Source organism: Anomalospiza imberbis, chromosome 7 (genome assembly GCF_031753505.1).
Source record: "Anomalospiza imberbis isolate Cuckoo-Finch-1a 21T00152 chromosome 7, ASM3175350v1, whole genome shotgun sequence".
Taxonomy (NCBI): Eukaryota; Metazoa; Chordata; class Aves; order Passeriformes; family Viduidae; genus Anomalospiza; species Anomalospiza imberbis.
In genome coordinates, this window is record NC_089687.1 from 27,316,600 (window position 1) to 27,338,410 (window position 21,811).

At 37.7% G+C, this 21,811-nt stretch overlaps 1 protein-coding gene across 2 annotated transcripts in view; it reads right to left on the reverse strand.

The window, feature by feature from the left end:
* Positions 1-2,799: 2,799 nt before the first annotated feature.
* Positions 2,800-21,811, reverse strand: part of AOX1 (aldehyde oxidase 1) — a 38,459-nt gene continuing 19,447 nt past the window's right edge. The window contains exons 18-35 of one of the 2 annotated variants that reach the window (XM_068196222.1): positions 21,448-21,574; positions 21,029-21,151; positions 19,796-19,892; positions 18,747-18,871; positions 17,198-17,331; positions 15,878-15,965; positions 14,293-14,379; positions 12,646-12,837; positions 12,125-12,352; positions 10,998-11,093; positions 10,157-10,285; positions 9,722-9,796; positions 8,788-8,840; positions 7,088-7,202; positions 6,414-6,479; positions 5,638-5,826; positions 5,031-5,198; positions 2,800-4,078 (exon numbers count right to left, since the gene is read on the reverse strand). In XM_068196222.1, the coding sequence (XP_068052323.1) occupies positions 4,019-4,078; positions 5,031-5,198; positions 5,638-5,826; positions 6,414-6,479; positions 7,088-7,202; positions 8,788-8,840; positions 9,722-9,796; positions 10,157-10,285; positions 10,998-11,093; positions 12,125-12,352; positions 12,646-12,837; positions 14,293-14,379; positions 15,878-15,965; positions 17,198-17,331; positions 18,747-18,871; positions 19,796-19,892; positions 21,029-21,151; positions 21,448-21,574 (2,152 nt within the window). In that variant the 3' untranslated portion in view covers positions 2,800-4,018. Of the gene's footprint in view, positions 4,079-4,118; positions 5,199-5,637; positions 5,827-6,413; positions 6,480-7,087; positions 7,203-8,787; positions 8,841-9,721; positions 9,797-10,156; positions 10,286-10,997; positions 11,094-12,124; positions 12,353-12,645; positions 12,838-14,292; positions 14,380-15,877; positions 15,966-17,197; positions 17,332-18,746; positions 18,872-19,795; positions 19,893-21,028; positions 21,152-21,447; positions 21,575-21,811 lie in introns of those variants that run through there. The other variant, XM_068196221.1, reaches the window with a different exon arrangement.

The following is a 21,811-nucleotide window of genomic DNA, read 5'->3' on the forward strand; positions in this document are numbered from 1 at the left end:
CAAAAATTCAGGATGTCCAAATTGAGTTTTTAATCTTTCATTCTGTTAAATCTATTCACATACTACTCAGCAGGAGGATATCAGACTAATCACTCTTAAACCTTTGCTTGAAATACATTGAGCCTTAAGAAAGATCTTCCAGTTATTTCCTGAAACTGGTCATAACAAATGCAGTGCAGCCACATTGGGTGCAATGTCTACTGTGGGAAAATGGAGTGCTGGATTGTATAGCTAGGTACTGTTCATCAACTTACCTTTCTGTTCATAACTTACCTTTCTGCCAGTAACAAAAAAGATTTGCTTATCTGAATGTTGAGAGCAAGCCATGCTCCTGCATCAAAACACAGCTTTATGCATCAAGAGAAATGAATGAAATACTCTATGCTCCCCTAAAGATCGACTGAGTTTGCTTTGTCCTGCAGAATTTAATTTGATGCTCAGTCTGAAAATAAGCAGGTGGGGATGAGCCAGCACAATGTTTGCCATTTCTCAGTAATTAATGCATATTCAGATGCTAATGCACCAACTCCTACTCCCCACCCTAACTCTTCTCTGGTGACTTGAAATAATCTGCAAAGAAATTGAGCTCCTCTGATTCTAACCCTGTAACATAAGAGCTAATTGTGAGGGGGACCTTCTGGGTTTGAGCTACTACTTCCAAGTCTGTTTATCCTGTTTATTACCAGTCTGTATATTATCCAGTAACTGATGAACTCAGAATACACAGCATGCCTGAAGCTAAAACCAAGGACATTCAACATTACCCTCTTCTCTACAATGTCAAAAGCTAAGCTGAGGAGCCACAGTTCTCATTTTGGCAAGACCCGAACTATCTATAATATTTTTTTTCCCCTGCAGAATGGCCAAATTTTAACAAAATCAACTTTACTACTATACACAGATTTAAAATTTCCTTCTGGCTATCTCTATGCTATACCAGTTCTATGCCCTTTCTGCTGTGGGTACCATAATCAACACATGCTGTGTTCTTAAAGAGGGAAATCCCAAATCCTCATTTGGGATTCTAGATTCTCATCCATTTCTATGTATGCATGTCCAGGAAACAAAATAATCTTTAAATGCCTTGCTACAGCTGGCCTTTTCTTTTTTTTAAGGGAAATTATGGATATATCTTTTAAGTCTTCATTGTATGTACCTGTCTTTTGTTTCATTTACTATTTTTACATTTTACAGCAAAGCTGTCTGTATTTCATTTGGAGTGAGTGAACGCTTGCAGGACAAAGTAGCCAGCCCCTGATCTTCTACCACTCCCACTGGAAGGCAATAAGCTGATTCTCAGCAGAGATAAGCTGCTGGTTTTGTGGTTATCCCCTAACATACTCTTGAGAGCTACCACAACACAAGCCCTGGAATGATGTCAGTCACTAGGTCCCTATAGGAAAAAGCCCTAATGGGTCCTGCCAAGTGCAGTAATAGTAACCACTGTAGTATTTCTCATGCATTGTAGGTACAACAATGCAGGCTCAAAGGCCCAAGAACAGAAAGAACCAGACCAAATCCTTGATTTTGGCAGTCTAATATCCAATTTACAGGCTAACTCTCCAAACCCAAACCTAGTATTTATGTTAGGTATTTAAGCTTTCACCACATGGAATGGGCCTGCTGAGGGTAAACTGCTACAGGAACATTGCTCTCATGAAGAAAATCAGTAGAAAGTGTTCTTCTGAACCATCTCCAGTTTGTGTGTAACTGCAGTTACAGTGCACATTCATGTGTCAATAGCCATCCAATATGTCAGTGCCTTTGAAGCCTAACACTTCTGCTTATCTACCCCCCTGTAGATAAGAATACTTCTTTCATAATATCCCATGTAGCCATACTATCATCTGTCAGGATGGTCAATTGCTGAAATTTCTAACTTCCAGGAAGTTTTTCAAACACTTAAAAGCCAGCAGACAGCTTAATATGCTTCAGACCCAAAAACCCTCAATAACCCATATTTGCTACATTTATAGAATTTACTGAGGCAACAAGATGAAAGAGCCACTTGTAAAGTGGCAGGGAGGAATCTTTGTTAATGACTGAGAAGGAGACAAAATTTGCACTGCAGAAAACAAAGTGCAGGCCTAGAGTGTGATGAATCCTTGGAGCGTGAGCACTTCAGAACTGCAGGTGGGGAGGTGTCATTGCCTGCAAGGTTTGGGCAAGATTTTTACAAGATTTGACTTGCCTGGAATGAACAAGCACCCGTGCTGGTGCATAGGTACATAGGACAACAAGAGACAATAGAACTCCCCCCCCAGCTCAGCAGATCTGTAGGCTCCCTGCTTCAGTATGTCCCAGAATTCACACAAATTTCGGGCTGTTATCAACATGTGGGGTTGCAAGCTGTCCTTGACAAACCCATATGTATGGACTTAAAGGACTTAAACACTTATGTAAGGACTGGTGCCTGTCTCAAAACACTGTCCCCTTAAGACAATGGAACCTGAGTTAAGCGCAGTTGGCACAGCAGGAAGGAGCTGATTCCACACCTAGCAGAGGTAAAGGTTTGGTTAGCATCCAGAAAAAATTCCCACTGTGACAAAATATGGGAAAGGAAACAAGTGCTTATACACATGCTATCTCAAATGATTGGAATGGCATGTGTGCCCCATGGATACCCAGGACCTGGACTGTAGAAAGGTAGTACTTCCAGAAGAATGACTCTGGGATTATTGACTTTAGCACAGGGTCTCATTTGCACCTTAGGTGGGGCAGAGGCATGTCTTATAATCAGACTGTAACACCAAACAGTGAAACCAAGAAGATGTTTCAAATCAGAAAAACTAACTGTAGCAGCAGCATTCACATTTAATTTATTGACTTCTAACAATATATAAAAGCCAAATTAATACAAAGAAAGAGAAGAAAATGAAGTAAACCCCAAAAAGGCTTCAGCTGCCTAAATCACTTTCAGTATCATTTCCAATGATTACAATTACTATTTTACCTGCCTGGTCTCAAGCTGCTGTATCATATCTTCCAGTCCTGTGCTCTCCTGTGCCATGTCTCTACTGTCTTATGACATCTAAAATGGTCTAGACACCTATGTTTAGCAACTGCATTTCACCGACTCATCATGGTTACAGAGAGAAAAACTGAAACAATAAAGATTTCATATCTCAATAGCCAATGCAAAAGCTGTTAAAGTGACTGACCTGATTTCTGTCACAGATACAGTGTCATCTTAACAAATTAAGGGAAGACAAGAGAAATTGTGGGACAGAGAGGCAGTGAAATAATGAGAGCCTGCAGGCTGACGTGCCATCCATTCTCCCATTCAAAGCACACTGAACTATGTCAATTTTCCCATTCTGTTCAGAGGCTTTCAGCTTGCTGCATGAGATAAAGAAGGCTTCTGGTGGAAATTATAACTCTGTCAACTTTTGTAATAAAATTCTATATATCTAGACCAGCCATGGCAACTTGCCTGACATAGCAAAAGAGAACCATAACTCTTGTTTCCTGCATGTTTTTAACACAAAGATACCTGTGCCAAAAGATTCTAAACCAGCTTTACTACAAGTCAGAGCATCGCTTCTGGTCAAAAAGGCTCTGAATCCAACACAAGGTTCTGGTTCTTTGAAAAAGATCTCTGCACTCACAGTTCACTGCAAGACTCAAATCAAAATTAGAAAATTAGCTGAAGCCATTACAAAATCATTTATCATATGAAGTTGTTTAGTGTAATATGTGGCAGTAAGTTATCTAGCATACTTTTACACTTCATTCTAACTTTGCTCTTCTGCAGCATTTGAGCTGTGCTGATCAGCAGATATTTCTTGTTGAAAACATGGTTCAAATACAGAAGATTTATTTCTGACAATTAAATGCAGTCATTTAAGCAAAATACTGTAATGAGTACACTGGAGAAAAAATGAAAAGAAGAATGTAAGCTATAAAGTGCATATTTTTGGTAGCTGATTCTATTAAGGAAAAGAGAAAACACATTTATCTGTGTGTTGATTAGTGTGTCTTGGGGCAGTAAATCAGTTTTCCATTCTGGTCTTGTGCACTATGGTTTGTCATTCACACAGATGTAGCCCAAGGAGGAAGAAGCTTCACTGTTTGCCATCTAAGAGATAAGCAAGAAATTACAACAGTGACTTTATTTGACTGGCAACCTCCCAACATTGCCCTTATCAGGTGCCTCCAAGTCAGTGATAACTAGGATTAGGACTAAAGAGGGATGGAGAAGCATGGTCCCTGTTCTGGTGGACCTCACCTCCTGCAAGCTCCTGCGAGTAAACCCACAAACCTACTGATTCAGGGGCCTATGGTGCCTCACCACAATCACAGAAATACCATGGGAGTAATCTGTGAATGAGAGCTCAAGAGTTTCCATAGCAGAGCCTCAGAGGTTCAGGGCACAGCATGGATTTATATGCTGGCAAGGACCTTGCCTCACTAAATAAAAACTTATCCAGAAAAAGAATTGTAATAGCAGTGGGAACATGACTACAGTGAACAGTTGCAGAAAACAGAGCATCAAGGATCAGCATTATACAAAGTATATCGCCTTGTTTGTTTTTCTTCGGTCTCTTTGTGTAGCTCTGAGTTAATTATTTTTCTCCCAAAGACTGCTGGGCATAGCAAGGAGAACTAGAATGAAGTGACAGTGCCAGCACGCAGTCAGTGGGGCAAAGCACCTGGAAGGGGACTGAGGACGCTTAGAGGCTGATCCATTGCATGTTAATAAGATGAGCTATTTAATCCTCTATGGGATTTGACATGCAGAAAACAGGAGGAAGGTTCAGGGAAAGAGAGGGCTGTAAAAATTAGATAAATTTCAGAGAAAAAAAATGATACAAAACCCAGTGAATTTCCAATACAATGTCTGAATGGCATTTGTTGAAATAACTTGTGTAAATGAGACCTGTTACCAGACATTTCAATTACAAGGAGCTGTATTTAAAGCATGACTGATTGGAGATATCATTAGGCACTTCAGTATTTAGGGGTGCCAAAATCAGTAAACACTCCTACCCAGCCACTGTTAAACAGAGCTTTCCCCCACCTTCTCTTACCATCTCAGTAAAGGCATCAGCGCAGTTTGCCCGTATTTGCTCAGCAGTCAGGGGACTGTTCAGTGCAAAGGTCTTTTTCAGTCCTCTTTCATTCCTCAAAGCCGTTACTGCATCTCTCAAAGCAAAGAACACAGAGCATCCCAAGAAAAATCCTGCCTCACCCATCCCCTGAAAAAGATTTTAAAAAGCCAGTCTCTCATAAATAAACACATACAGTCCTATTTTGTATTGCATTGTACACATAAGTAAGCTGCACACTCTGACTGACGTTATGATTTCTCCATAATTAATATTAATTTCTTCAATTAATATTTTTATTCTAACCTTTCAGTTTATCACCACATTTAGAAGTATGGTTTTAAATTAATCTTGCAGCTTCTGTGTATGGTCTGTAAACAAAACTCTACAATCACTACTTGCCAACCATTAAAGTGACACAACAATGTCTTTATGTCTTATTAGCTTCCCTGATGTCATAAATAAGACTATTTACTGGACACTTGTTTGAAATGCTAAAGGAACTGAAAAATTGTATGTGTTTTATATCAAAGTAATTTCTCAGTTTGGCCTGGGATCTAAGAACTAGGCCCTGTGATGATCTGCTTACCTTGGATGCATAGATGGCATAAGGATTCTGAGAAGGCGACAGCAGGGAAACACTAAACTGTTCCGGAATGTCACAAACAGCAGGGATCTTATACTGATCTGGACCCCGAGTATAGAGGGCTCCTTCTGAAGAATACTTTAACTCCTCCATTGTGTACAGTCCAACGCCTTGAACAAAAGCACCTTCAATCTTTAAATAAGGAAAGTGTAGCATTTATGTATTCATGTTTGGTCAACGGAGAAAACTTCACCAAGAACTCATTTGTATCACTAGCTGTTACTGTGATATATGTGAGGCCTAATGCATGTCTGCATGTTTGCCTAATGAGATGCTTCAACATTTTGGGACAACTGTAATGGAAAAGCTTTCACATTCCTCTCTCATACCTGAGAAGACAAATGCTTGTATAATGAAGTGACAAGATCTGTGGACCAGCCTGCAATGAATAAAGATATTTCCCTGCTATCAGTGGGGAAGGCAGATCAAACAACTTGGAGACTGTAATCACAAACAAGATTTCAGTCCAGTAGACAGAAGACGTACACACATACTGGAAGTACTACAGGTTGAAACCATGGGTAATATTCAAGCTTCTTTGACATCTACAGAGTTCTGACACTGATTCAATTGGAGCAAGTGTATAGGCAAAAGACATTCCAATATGATCCATAATCTAGCAAGAAATGAATGTTTTCTGAATTAATGAGGTAATCATCAATTCACATGAGGACAAGAGTGTACTAGAAATAAGGCATCAGAAAATTCTTGGCACATACCTGTCCTATATCCACAGCTGGATTTATGCTGCATCCAATGTCCATAACAATGTCTGTTCTGAGGTTCTGTTAATAAAATTCAAATTTGTATCACCCAGAGAGATGGAGTGAAAGCATTAGAAATTAATGTAGGTCAGAGTTGTAATTCAGTGAAATAAGAAACACTGAGATACGAGCCCTCCATGTGCATAATTTCAGAATAATTTCCAGTATCTCATCACAGGCAAAATGGGCTTGTCTCAACTTTTACAGAAGGTCAGCCAGAGACAGCCCTGACAGATTTTTCCCATTGCCCAAGGAAACCCCCACACAAATGTACAGAAAGAGGGCATATGATCATCAGTCTATAGCCTTTAGCTGTCCAGATGGTCAAAAGCCTGGAAATTGAATATTGCTGTAAGGTGCTTGCTGGCAAACAGGGACAGAACAAGCAAAGAACATGTTAGATGTCAGCCATAACCCAAAAGGTGAACGCATATGACATTGATATGTATGTCAGAAGCTGGTTAATACTGCTCAGCTTCCATTCTGTTCCACCTGTAATTCATAATTACATCATTGATATATTTACTATCCTGTGAAGACAGGTGACTTATTAACCCCAAATCTGAATGATTGTTGGAGCAAACCTTATTCACATTACTTTCAAAACTTCTTTGACTTTCACTTATTACCTTGTGATCTCCTGTTAGACAGTTAATTTCAACCTCTGAACAAGCAGCTCCAAAAAGAAAATATGTAAATGGCTGTCCTTCCCCTTTCTCCCAGTCCATGTATTCATTGTAACCTCTGATGGAAGAAACAAAGCCCACAAGAAGAAAACTGACCACAGTTTGCATTATAGCAAAACAGATAAGCACATAAGTTTGAAAATGCTTGTAAAATCTGAAGTACAAAATCTTAAGTGAAATCTTAAGTAACAGCTCAGAACTTCAAAATTTCATGAAAGCCTACAGAGCACCATTACTTAGATTTGATGCCTCTGATATTTGTATAAAATGTGGCAGACAAGCTATTTCAGCTCAGGAGAGCCTATAACCAACATAAGCCTAGAAATATATGAATAAAAGCACAGTAACCAAATACAGAATAAACATTTTAGATAGTGATTACTGGGGAAATAGCACATAAAGGAATTCAGAAAAAGGGAGGAAAACTTATCAGGACCTATGAAAGAATAATTTACAAGAGATAAATGAAAAAGTAAAAATTATGGAAAAGGCCTACAGAATTGAGTGAGAGGATTAAAAGAGGAATATTGAAATAAAGGTGCAGTTACTTAGAAGAGAGCGGGATTCACTGAGGACACCATAGTAGTCGGGAATGATGGGGTAAATCCAAGAACGAGAGAACACTGAAATGTGGTATCTACCAAACATGGGACCTTTGTGACTAAGGTGTATTTTTTGACTATGTATGACTGAAATGTCTTTGTTGAGCATATTTAAGATGATCATAAAGCAATTATATAGTACAGAACCATGCACCAAAAAAGGGATACACAAAATCCATAAACTCAACTTCTCATAATCCATTTACCTCAGCTGTCTTTGAGATTCTTGGAAGTAGAGAATATTACTGGATAAAAACTAGATCAATACAGAATCTGAGGCTTAGGGATCTGCAGATGTTTTTGGACACCTTTAAATATTGATAGAAAAGTATGACTGTGGTGCATTACTTTGGTGATATCAACATTCTAAAGGGCTGCATAAGCAGAAAACATACTTGAACAGGCTTAACAGCAGGAAGGGACATTTCATTTGGACATTTCTCGGTGTTGTATATAAGTATGGTTTTCCCAAGTGCCCTTTCAACTTACTCCAGACTGCCCAGAGACCTGAAAAGTTGCTATTGATAAGGAAGAACCACACAGCAGAAGAAAAGGCACAGCAGACCAAGAGAAAAGCTTTGCTTTGAATGCCACCTGAGTTATAGCACAAACATTTTTCATTTCTGGCTCTTCATAAACACTGTGAAAGAATTAAATAAAAAGGACCAAGAGACTGCTCTGAGAGCAGTGGGAATGATGATATTTACACCTTATAGTAATCCAGCTCCAGTAAATAAACTATATCCCACTTTGCACATGACTTACAGGCAGCAGTCACTTTCTTGATGCTCTCTGGTTTGCTAAATGTCAAACCATGGAGCAAAGATGACATAAAATATTCTTTTAATACTTTCTAGAGAGTTCACAGAGGACTAGACAAATTAACACCTAAACTTTATGCTTCCAACCCTCCATATGTAAACTAATTATATGAAACATAAAAAGACCTATTAGGCAGAATATTCTCTTTACAGCATTAATTATCTTCAGAAATCAGTCCTGGTCTAATTTATGCATTTTTAAGGAACAAAAATATATTACCTAAAATAGCCAGTAGCTGAAAGGCTCACACACTGTTTAAAAGCTTCTCTAATCTGTAAAATATAGCAGTGCTTATGGTAAACCAAGGAAGAGTCAGGAAGGAACATAGCATAGGCATATTTAATTTATTTACATATATATACACTTACCCACATATATTTACTTAAAACCCAAACTGTAAAAATTGTAAAGAAAGGAAGAAAAACTGAGTTAAGCATATTTAGCTGCATATGGTGTCTAATACTACAGAACTAAGCCCCTTTTGCATGAACAACCTGAATTCTTTTGGCAATACAAGAAGGAATAAACCTGTCAACAGCAGTGCTCTTGCAGAGTCTTTATTACTGGTCAGAAAGGGCCCTGCTCAGTTTTTCTGATCAAATTCAATAGAGATGGGTCTCTCTGTCAGCTAACCAGATCTGGTTGATAAGTCACTGATTATATTGGGTCATGCGACTGTGTGCGTGTGCAACCTTTTGCTTTTTCTTTGATAAACTGCCTTTATCTTAACCCACTGACTTGCTGGCTTTTTTCCATCTAATTTTCTTCCTCTATCTCACTGAGAAGGGGAGTGGAGCAGTTAGAGCAGTTTGTGGGGCACCTGGAGTCCAGCCAAGGTCAAACCACCAAACTGACATAAAAGAGCTGCATGACCTATTTGCACAAAAATTACAGTTTTCAAGAAAAATGCTCTTTGTAAAGTTCTGCCAGTCATAAAAGTGACAGTATGAGGACCCAAATCTATTTCCAAATAATGTTAGATTTACTCAGTTTACAATTAAAGAAATTTTTGGGATGCTTTTGGTTGGGTTGTACTGACTTTCCAAGATACAAAGTTACCTTGCTGTATATATTAAGGCTTTATAGACTACAGTACATTTATCACAGCTTCTGCCAGCACTCAAACACATTCAGTAGGATTCACAGGTCTTACCCAATCATTCCAGGTCCCTGTTGGGTTCTTCTCAATGATGGGCTGCAGGCGTTTCAGAAGAGTTTGGCATGCATCCTGGTGAGAATCGGGAGCATATATCACAAAATTAACACGGATACATTTGGTAATACTCAAGTTATGTTCTAGTTACTATTTAATTAGTATATGCTTTACTGTCATCTTAGTTTGAAAAGGTATTGCAGGAAGTGTGAGATTTTGTCAAGTACAAGCCTTTTTGGGAAAGTCCAGATCATATTCTGAAAACTCATAAACACCATTACTGAGAAACTGTCAAGTCATGTTTCTTCTTGGCCATCTCCAGCAGTATTATTGGTAATCCCAAACTTGATATACATGGGATCACTAGGGCCTAAAGTATGGCAAGCATACACCTCAAGGGATAGGATATTTTTTCAACTAAATACTATTCTTTACCTTCACAGCCATGCCATTGACATCTGTCCCTGCAGATCCTACGGAGGCACATGCATTGGGAACAGTTGTTGTGCTCGTTTCACAGAAGTGGATACATGACATGGGGATGTTCAATTCCCGACTAGCAATCTGTTCCAGGAACAACATATTCTTTGTTTTAGAAAAAAATCTAAACACTCTAACAATTCCCCACTGTTTGCCAGAAGTCAGTAATAGCAGGAAAGATAAAAATTTTAGCAACTTCTCTTCCAATCTCCAGCTGAAATCGTTCTGTTCAATTTGGTAGTACTAAGAAACAGAAAAGGACAATGTTCTAGCTGTACTCAAACTCTGGATTGAGACTCTGAAGTCCAACACTCACTCCTGATTTTCCTCCTATAAGACTTACAGAAAATTATAGAAGCCCGAGTCCCAAACTTTCATTACTCTATAAATACCTTTACAGATCTGTCTTAGAATTATCCACTAACCAAATAGGATCATGTTATCATCATGACTATACCAATCTGAATAATCTCTGCCTTTTTCACTATGGGTTTTATGGGATCAGCCCCCAAAATCTTATTTCTAGTAAGCCTCTTCACATGCTATTGGAAGAACAAAAACCTGTTTTTGTTCCTTCCTGTTTTTTCCTGTTCCTGTCTGTTTTTTCCTTCCTTCTGCCTCTATGAATTAATGAAGGTACCCTTGCTTTCTATCTCTATCAATGTAAAGAAGTAGTGGCTATGCTGATAAAGAACTGTTCTGCTGGTACAGTAACTAACCAAAAAGAAAACCTTCACAATGTTTATTTGCATGATAGATAAAGCACACAGCAGTATTTATTTAGACAATTTGTTACCTGGATCATTTTTGTATGAATACCCTGCCCCATTTCAATTCCACCATGTGTCAGAAGCACAGACCCATCAGTATAAATATGAACCAGTGCAGCAGCCTAAAAAAGAAAAACAAAATCAAGATCAGACTAGTGAGGAAATGTGCTGTATGTGGTAATGAATTGAAAAAAACATATACGAAGTGCTTAAGTGTATTTCAGTTTATCTGTTTAGTGCTTTTGAATAGAAGGCAAAATCTGAAAGTCTACTTGCTGCTCTTCCTCTATAAATGAACTTCGAAAGAAAAAGATACAAATCCTTGTATTGTGGTCTTTTCTGTTATTAGATCCTGAAACAAACCTACACCAATAGTATCTCAGTGGTTCCAAAAGAAGTGGTTCCTAGTGAGGAAACGCCTCACTAGGGACTCTTAAGTGCATTTTGCTGCAAGTTCCATTTTCTCTCTCATTGGCATGTGACTGCCCTGGCAGTTTTTAAATGGCACAGGTTGAATTTCCAAATAAGATTTTCTTCCTGAACTCAGCTAGAAGTAGCACTGTAGACTAGAAATACCCTGTGACTTTAATGTTGAACAGAGACAGCCAGTTTGATACAACATAAGTCAGTCAATTAATTTTTAATTGATAGAATGTTGTCTGTTTCAGAAGCACTGGACACCTAACATTAAAAAAAATACAAGGACCAAAAATACTACTGTCCTTTTTTGCTTCCTTAACCTTAGCCTTTGATGGCATCAAAGGATTTAAGTCTTTAAGAGCAGCATCCCACAGTACCCCCACGGGCAGAAAGAGGAGGCTCAGAACTATTTCTGGAGTGGACAACTTATTCAATGAACATTTTGCTATCAGTCTTCAAAAACCTTTTCTGAGTGTGTTCAACACTGCACCTCAACAGATGGGACTAGCCTTTAAGTAGGCAGGGTCCAAACTGCCTGGGCCCTGAAAACCAAACAACTTTGATCTCATCTTGAAAAGAGCTACAGGCTACTACAGCCTCTTCAGGGAACAATCATCAGGAGGATTATAATTTTCCAGGAAAAGATAATGTATTTGTTTTGTATCCTAAGATAAAGTGACTGCAAACTTCTATGGATAAAATGCTTAGCTCACTTACTCTTAATGAAACTTACCTGAGAAAGGTAAGGTGTGCCTAGTCCAAATGGAAATTTCATTGGTACAATGGCAATCCCTCTTTTCTTCCAGTAATTTTGTTTGTTAAATTCATTGATAGCTGTTCTCCTACTGTAGTATGCAGATTTCTCCATACATTTGTTCCAACACCGTATCAAATTCTGTGGGTCAAGTTTTTGTTTGAAGTGTGTCTGCTCATTCTCCTTATACATATTTATTTCCCTAATCTGAAAAAAAATGAAATTACAGCTATCTCACAAGCCTGTTAAAGGCAAACTGACCATCTGGGGGGACTAATAGACAACAACAAGATCACAGCATTTTTTTTGAACAATTACCAGTTTGTAAGACCATGCTATTCATTCAACAACCAGATTGATTTAAAAAAAGTATGAATTTCAGCACAAATTATGTTTGACTTAGAAAAGACTTGTTCAAATAATTAAACTAATCTAAATGTTTTAAACTTTCCAGTTCCACAGACTTCATTTCAGGAGAGAAGATGCTTTCCTTTAGTCACCTTTTCTGGTGATAAACCAGTTTTATCTGCAACGTCTGTTATCCAAGTTTCTGTCACCAGTCCTGACTGAGGAAAGCCAAAGCCTCGGAATGCTGTATTTGACGGCAAGTTGGTTTTGCAGACATAAGCCCAGCATCTCAAGTTGGGAATCTTGTATGCATTGTCCATTTTTAATAAGGATACTTCTGCTACCTGAGGAGACAAACAGATCTAGTTTAATGTCAGAACAGTGTGTCTTTCAAATTTACATTTAAATCTTCCTCATCTCTCATATAAAAGAGCTTAACTTAAGACAATCAGCTTTAAAGTTGAGTTTCTGGCAATCACTGGTATTAAGAGTACTCATGCATGCATACAGACTTCATCGACACATTTTTCATGCAATATATTAATTTTCAGGGGGTTTTTTTTGATACAGAACACAGCTGATGTTTCTTGTACTTGAATGTTATCAGTAGTTAAGATTGTAACAGATATGTCATTTTATGTTTGATTTTGCTCCTACTTCAATACCAAAAGCCACACAAACTAAAAATAGGCAGATTAGATTTAAAGCAAGAGTAGCTATGAAAGGAACTGATGAAAGCATTCTGAACTATCACATCCTATGGAAATCCACACTTAAGGTTTAGTTCCACCAGAAAGCATATGTACTGCAGTCTATAGTGTCTTCTGGTCCTTAAGTTTTTAATTTAGAGGTTTTACATGACAAACACAAAACCACATGAGGAGGAAAATCCAATACTAGAGACTTCAAATTAGGCTCCAGGAGTCAGTATTAAAAAAAAATGGTTTGATGCCTGATGAAGAGATCACTGTCTCTCTTCAGTGTTAAGTAGATTTCTCAGAATGACAAATTCAAGCTTGGTAGTTCCTGCTAAGTCCAGTAGTTTCACTGTATCATTGTAGGACTTCATCTTAAGACAGTTCTGACATGATCTGCATTAATGTACATGCTTCTAATAATGGATTTTCTTCTAACCTAGGCTATTTTTCAGAGCCAGGTTAGGCAGTAATACCACAGGCAGTTACACTGAAAGATTTCAGGATGCAGAAAATCCTCATAGGTGGGGCAATGACAAGCAGATGAGGGGTAGTACAGCAAACATTTCAGTTACAGCTAGAATAGCTTGAACAAACACAAATATCTAGTGATGATATCAAAGCAAGAAACATTTTATACTTTGCAGATCTGTAAGTGAGGAACTGAGGTATACAGCACAATACATGCTGACCCAGCACAGAAATGTATAGGGATAGCAACAGGATAACTATTACTATGAATTTTCTGAAGGCCAAGAAAGATTTTCCCAGCCCTGAAGATATAAAGCTTTAGGCAGGAACAAATGCAGTCACTACACATTTTAAAAGGAATACAATGTTAGTTGAGATGTTCATAACAGAAAAATAAGCCTGAGAAAACATTCATGAAGTGAATGTGTAGGGCAATATAAGACAGTATTAAGATGCTTCACTAAATTTAATAAGGAAAGGTTAACCTGCTCAGTGTCGATTCTTCCAAGAACCCACTATCCCTGTATCAAAAGTCTATGTGATTAATAATACATGGACAAGGGAATTTGGCTTCATAATTTTCCAGCTAATGTTTTCTCTATGTTGTAAAGTTCATGAGTATAAAATCCTTACCAGGATAGATTCATCAGGGGTACATCCTCCATTAACATAATATTTGGCATCCACAGCTCTGATCCTACCATCATTCATGAAGCCAACCTAGAAGGATCGACAGTACATTATTTAGAATTCAGCATTCATTTATTTCCAAAGTGCTTGTATATTTTGAAAATTAACCTACACATTTAGCGTCATACTGCACTATTAATTTCTGGCAGCAGTCACTGATACTATAGAAGGGCAAGAGAGAAAGAAAGTATGTTTTTAAGATATAGGCTTTCCCTCCTGGCATCTGCGATCTGTATAGGTACAGCACAGAATATGCAACACAAGCCCATTGGGAAAGGAAGATGCAGTGGCTTCCTCTCTATTGCCTGAGATGGCTGACAAGAGTGTCACCTAGGAGTGTTTACTGTAGATAAAATCAAATCCCACTTTAATGGTAAGAACAGTGTCTGGCAGATGGAATATGATATTTATGTTTATTAATGAAGAAATGTTATCTTTATCTCATATCCCTCTTTTCATCTGTTGCCGCTAACAGTTCCTGAATTCTCAACATGAGCTACAGTTCATTTTCAACTTTAGGGAAGCATCTTATAAAACATCTCTTACTTTACCTATACAGAATGTCATGCAACTTGCTTAGTATTAACAGCTAAATTTGCAGCAGCCTTAGGCTGCAAACTGTGAACTTTCCCCTAGGTATGTTGAACTATTACCCAGTCAAGTAAAAGAAGGCCTCAGAGTCAGTTCAAGCCAAAAGATAAGGAAGCTACAATCTCTAGCAATGTCTACACACTTAGATATAAGAAAAGGAATGGCTCAGCTACAGACAGTGAAAGAAACCCATGAATAATGTGAAGACTCCAGACCCGTACTATGACTACTGGTTTGTACTGTCATGTGAGGGATGGGGAGCTTAGACAGTAAGGGTATAATTGCCCAGGTATAATCCCATTGTTCAGAATCCCTCTTTGAAGGCGACCAGCTTGAGCTGTAGAGCTATTAACAAAAGGTATTTTAAAAGAGAAATCATTCAGCTTATTGATTCAGCAGATCCTTGAATTTAAACCCTATTATGGTGGCTGGCATACATAATTTGTACAACAAGTAGAGAAGGAAAAGAAGGCAGAAATTATCCCAATGCATAATTATAACTGATGACAGTGCATGGGCAGGGAAGAAATTAAATTCCTCCACAGGTTGAGTTTTCTGCATGACATTGTTTCTGTGAAAAATTAGCTGCTTCTTTGCGTGAATCTAACCATCTGGAGAGTTTAAAATAAAGTTCTGCAGAAGAAGTCTGCTATAGGTTAGCTTCCTGTTCCTAGAAAGAAAGACAGAAAGAGGCTATAAAAGGATAAAGAACATGAAGGAACTAGAAAAATAATAAAACAAAACCCTGAAGAGAAGAGGTAGAAGTAGACAAAGAGGCTGTACAGCAACTATCTCTTGTGTTCCTGGCTTGTAGTTTTGTTTTAAAATTGAATTGTTTATACCAACTTTCATTAACAGAACACATTACTCAGTAACACTGAAATATTATTTGCAGGATACAGGTGGGTATTTTTCACTGGATTCTTGTGGCACTCACTTTATATTTAGCCATAAAAGGATGTCGGCCACCAAGGATTACCATATCATCCTCTCGGCTCAGAATAAGACGGACTGCTCTGCTGGTTCTAAATCCAAAAAAGAAAAGTCAAACTGCAATTAAAATAAAGGACGTTATTAATAAGATGGCTATGGCTACACATCATGTATCCAGATCCAGCCATACATAGAAACACACATTTAGATTAAACTTAACATTGATAAGCCTGAACATATGCTTAACACTATGTCCAGATTTCATATTTCTCACATTTACAATCATGTCAGAATTTTCATTTCATCTCTGGAAAGCCAATGATATAACTCAGTCCAAACTGCTCCTGAGGAAACAATTTCAGTGTTAAGTGCTCGCCATCTCTTAGCTATTCAGAATCATACTGAAATAGAGTGTCTTGGAATGAAACCAAAATATGAATAACAATAAAAATATGAAAACTAGTCTAGAAATGCATATACCATTTAAAATAATTACTTTAGAAAAATGAACATAAGGTGTAAAATAAGGTCCTAAGAATAAACAAGTTATTTTAAACCATAACAGAAATATTATTTTTAGCATGTCCTCTTAATAAAAAACACAGATAACGTGGCCAAAAATAATCAAGAGCAAATTTTATACCAGTGACAGCAGAAGTAACATATCTATTGAACTAACCCCTCAAATGACAAGATCATTTTGGCTGACAGGATGTAGCCTGATGTGAATTTTGTAGCAAATCAGTTATGCTTATAAAGGAGTTTAGTATGCCCTGACAGCTAATTGCCAATATTGTCCTGCCAAATTTGGAAGATGAGGGATGAAGCTTTATGTGTTGATGTTCTTAAACTAATTAATGCAGTATTAGAAAAAGCATAACACCTCATAGATTAAAGCTAATTTTGACTGAAAGATGTTGAGGACTGAGCTAGAACTACTTTTTCTTAAAAGCAGTTCCCACTCATGAACTCTTCCTTCTGCATTCTGCTGTGCCAATGAAGTTCACAACTGGAGGGTTAATGTCATATTTTAATGTATGTATGAAGTCTCGGTAGTTAGGGACTGGTCCTTTTGAGTATTTCTAGCTTATATTAATATTGACTTCTTGCAGTCCATTAAGTTAGTTGAGGACAGAGCTGCTCAACATAAGTAATCCAAGAAAACAAAAGAAAGAAATGCACCAAACAGTCTTGCAAAATGTGAAGTCAGGATTGTATGACATTTTGACTAGCAGCTTTGGAAAAGGAGAAAGCATTTTAGCCAAAATGGAAAACTTGTTTGCTTATTTTTTTTCATATCCCAACACACACATACTGCACTTACTTGTTTGCTGCCACTGCAGCAACTGATGCCAGTAAGCCAGTTCTCAGGATTTTCCCACCAAAAGCTCCACCAACTCGTTTAACATGGCACATGATCCTGTTGGCTGGAACACCTAAACTTGCAGCTACCATCTCCTGTAAAACAAGTTTTAATATTTTATGCCAACTCAAACTAAGCCCAAAAGCTAGATTCTGAAATAGAAAACTTCCCTAGAAAAGGGTTCCTCAGATGTTACTATTCTTCTTTCAGATGAATATAATTTTTCCTTTACCCTAGGTTAAAAAGCAAAGAAAGAATAACAAAAAACTCTCAACAGTGCTCACATTTCAAATCTTTACCATGCAGACTGTGAAAAGGCCATCGGCCAATGTGAAGAATAATGCTCTTGAATTACATTATCTAAACAGTAGGAAGCTTCAGGTATAATAAAAATGGATTAGTATACAGTTTATATTATTTTTATTAGTAAGGTAATACCTCATTCTTATTTAAAATAAAACTATTTGTTTCTTAATAATCTAAAGTCTTTCTAGTGTCAGGAATGCTTTTGGTTGAAATAATTTTCTCAAACACAAAGTTCTTCAGACTACTTGGCTATTGGCAGTATAATAATAATGGAAATTATAGAGGGAGCTGAACTGGGCTTTGAACACAGAACGCCAGTGTTGAGTCTGAAATACCATCAGTTTCATGCACTATGGCTATTGCTATGCAGGCCACAAGCTATGGCAGCTTTGTTTTGTCATTTACCATCATGACAGTGTTTAGAGGGCTCAAACACCTCTAACTATGAAGACTGAGAGACTTGGAGTTTTTCAGCCAGGAGAAAGCTCCAGGGAGGCTTTACTGTAGCTTTTGAAACTATAAAAGGTGGTTCACAGGAAACAGAGCAGGACTTTTTAGCAAAGCATGTATTGTCAGGACAAAGGGCTATGGTTTTAAACTAAAAGAGGGCAGGTTTAGACTAGACCAGAGAAAGAAATTTTTTACAATGAGGGTGGTAAAGCATGGGAACAGGTTGGTCAGAGAACCTGTGGACACCCAATCGCTGGGAGTGTTCAGGGGCATGTTGGATGGGACTTTGAGAAATTCTATGCAGAGAAAGACAACCCTGTCTATGGCAGGAGTGTTGAATTAAATAGTCTTTAAAGGCTCCTTGAATTCCAAACCAATCTGTGATTAGGAGACTGCTGCATAGAGTAGTAGTCTCACTTTCAGCTGTTAGACTTGATCAGAGAACTGATTTCTCCTCACTTCAGTGGAAAACTAATAGAGATGGAGGAGCCTCAGCACTCTACAGGGAGTTTTTCATGCCTACAATAGAGGAGTATTAAGTACTTTTTTCAAAGGGAAAAGAGAGACTTATCCTGACAGTGTAGCGCTAAGTGTTTATCAGAATACAGCAGCACTACAAAGCAGCTGTTATTGAACAATCCAGATGGGCAATTTCATGTTTCTATGGCATCTGTTCCTACAGATTTGTAAATGAAACTTTAAAAGCCCTATTATCACCAGTCCAAACACTTTCTCTGAGAATGCTCTGCATTACCTGAATAATTGCTGGATGTTGTGTTGACACATACAAATCCATTTCTTTATCCTCTCCTTTTGGAACAGCAAGCATACTCTGAGTCTCCATGTAAAAGTGTTTCTGTCCCCCAATGCAAATCTCCCCTGACCCAATGAAAAAAACACAAGTATTACCGAGGGAAGAGGACAGAAGAAACCAACCAGAAGAAGAACTAACAGCCCACCATCATGTAAATTATGGCAATTGGTGTCAAATCCTCTGATACTTCTTGTGTGAAAGAGCAACATGTAAAATAAAAACACAAATTTGTAAGATTAAATTGGTCTTGTTCCAGTAGCATCACCAGAACTGGATTAAAGCAGAACACTATTGCCCACAAGCGGTGACAACAATAAAGCCTTGATAAGTTAAACAAAGCATGCAACTTACTGGACCAGGTCAAGAAGAGGGCCACCAAGATCATCAGGGGGCTGAACCACAGGATGTATGAGAAGAGGTTGAGAGAACTGGATTTATTCATCCATAAGAAGAAAAGGTTTAAGAAGAGAATCTTATTGCTGTCTATAACTATCTATAGAAGGGTATAGACAAGAGCAAGCCAGACTCTTCTCAGAGATGCCCAATGGAAAGATAAGAGGCAATGAATACTATAAATTCCAGCTAGATATAAGAAAAATCAAAATCAGTATGAAAGCAGTGAAACGCTGGAACAGGTGCCTATAGATGTTGCATCATCTCCATATTTGGAGGTATTAAAAACATGACTGGACACAGACTGTAACAACCTGCTCTAACCAGACCTACTTTAAGTTGGAGGTTGGAATAAGACTCCCTCCCAACCTAATTATTCTGTAAGTTTTTTTAAGACTAGATGATGCAAAAAACTTGAATGTAGTAGCAGAACAATAATACACTAAGTTTAGTCATGTTGTCTTCCAACTGCCTAAGAGTTTTCTCAGGCCTAATGACTATATGGAAAAAAGGTAGAACTGGGACTTGAAGAGCAAACAGCCAAACCCAAACACTAACAACCAAAAATTTCTTGTCAAACGTATTCTATGGTTTACCTTCAACTATATTATCAACAGTTTCAAATGCCTCATCAACATTTCCTTGTTCTAATTTTCTTTTTGGCTTAAAGAATGAGTTGTGTTTTATAGCTTCCTGCAATAGAGAAAAAGAGAAATAGGGGGTTTTAAGTATTTTTAAGATTCCCAGCTTGTTGCACTATTTCATCTCAGGACCAACACCATTGTCTTCACAGACTGAAACCACCAGCTACCTAAATCAATGAACAGCTGTATTTCATCACTTTACTGTCATTGTTGAGTTTGTTTATTCAATACCAGCAGTTCTTTCCTGATGCATCTTGTGTAACTGGTGACAGCAGTTTCTGAAGGAAATGCATTCAGTTTATTCAACCTGCTCTTCCCAGTCATACATCCAGGAAATGACCAAGACACCACAGAGTAAGAATGCAACTGCATCACCCAAAGAGTGATGCCAGTAAGAGGGGAAGAAATCACACGGACTAAGTAAAGACGGACTCTATTCATAAATTAGTATTTGCTTTATTTCTGATAAGATTTCATTGGAGTTTCAATTCTATTGAAATGTTAACAAAATTTGTCAGCCTTTACCTATTTTTCTATCAGAAAGATTGTTCCATTAGACCACACACACATTAAAACAACTGTAAAGTGACTACCAGAGCTAATGCTGATTCCTTGTAAGTGTGTCCTTTGTTCTTTACTTCTACTCTCTTTAATCCAGGGTAAGTCCATATGTGACTCTCGCATTCCACTTCTAAAATGCTGTTCATCCCTAAAACCCATCTTACATATCCCCCCAACAACTCCTACGTCTCCAACCTAGCTTTCAAGCTAGATGACAGACAAAAATGCTAGAGATAATCAGGAGCTGACTGTTAGCCACTACACACTATGCTGACTGACCAGGTGGTAGCTACCAGAAAATTAGAAACCAGCCTGCGTATTGCCTTTTCCTTCCTGGGAACATTAGGAGAGTTCTTTTTGGGTTTTTTTTTGCATTCTAATGTTTATTATGGTAAAACTTGTGAAACCTTCATACTTCTGAAACTGTTGTCTATCAGAAGTGGTCAAAATTAGACAAATGTTAAAAATTAATTTATAGGGAGATACTCAGACTGCTTACTTGGATGTTCAAGTTCATCTTGTTTCCTTAAAAATTATATTTTAAAAGCAACTAAAGAGTGTGAACTGCTGCTTCCATTCATAAAATAGGTAAAAAAATAAAAAAGCAGAAGAAATTATTAGTACCTCAATTGTTAAAATCACTGGTTCCAGCATTTCATATTCTATCTTCACTTTTGAAGCTGCTTGTCTGGCATGAACATCTGAATCTGCGACCACAGCACAGACAATCTGACCCACGCAAATCACCTGTAGAATACACATCACATAATGGAACAGTGGATTCAAACAATTCCCATATGTACTATTGTTATTCTTATTTTACATAACCACAACTTAAATTTCCTGTTCAGAAGTTTTCTTTGAGTTAGGACTTTTGTATTTTTACATCATCCATGAAGCAAACAAATTATAAAAATACCACTATAACTATAGAATCAAGGAAAATACAGTTTTCAGAAATGGATAGTGGGAGCATAAAAGGCTAGAGGAAAAAAAAACAGTTAATATTAAGAAAATCAGTTGCAAAAAGATTGTATTTATACCTCATTTCTTGCAAATATAATCTCCGGATCATCAGAAAAATGAAATTCATTGGCAGCTGGCACATCATGAGCTGTTATGACATCAAACACACCTGCTACTTTTAGAGCCTCTGAGGTATCTATAGATCTATTGGGATATGGGAAGAGAGAAGTATAACTTATTAATTATACAAACTGTTCACAGAGGGGGGGAACACAATACAGAGGTATATTTCTTGTATGACCAAGATTTGCTGATAGGCTCACACATGCCTTTCCATTCTGTCTCTGGCATGTGGAAAAGTGCAGATAAAAGACAATTTAAGATATTACTAATGTGCTTCATTTTAACAGACAATTTAGATACAACAGGGAAATAACTGGC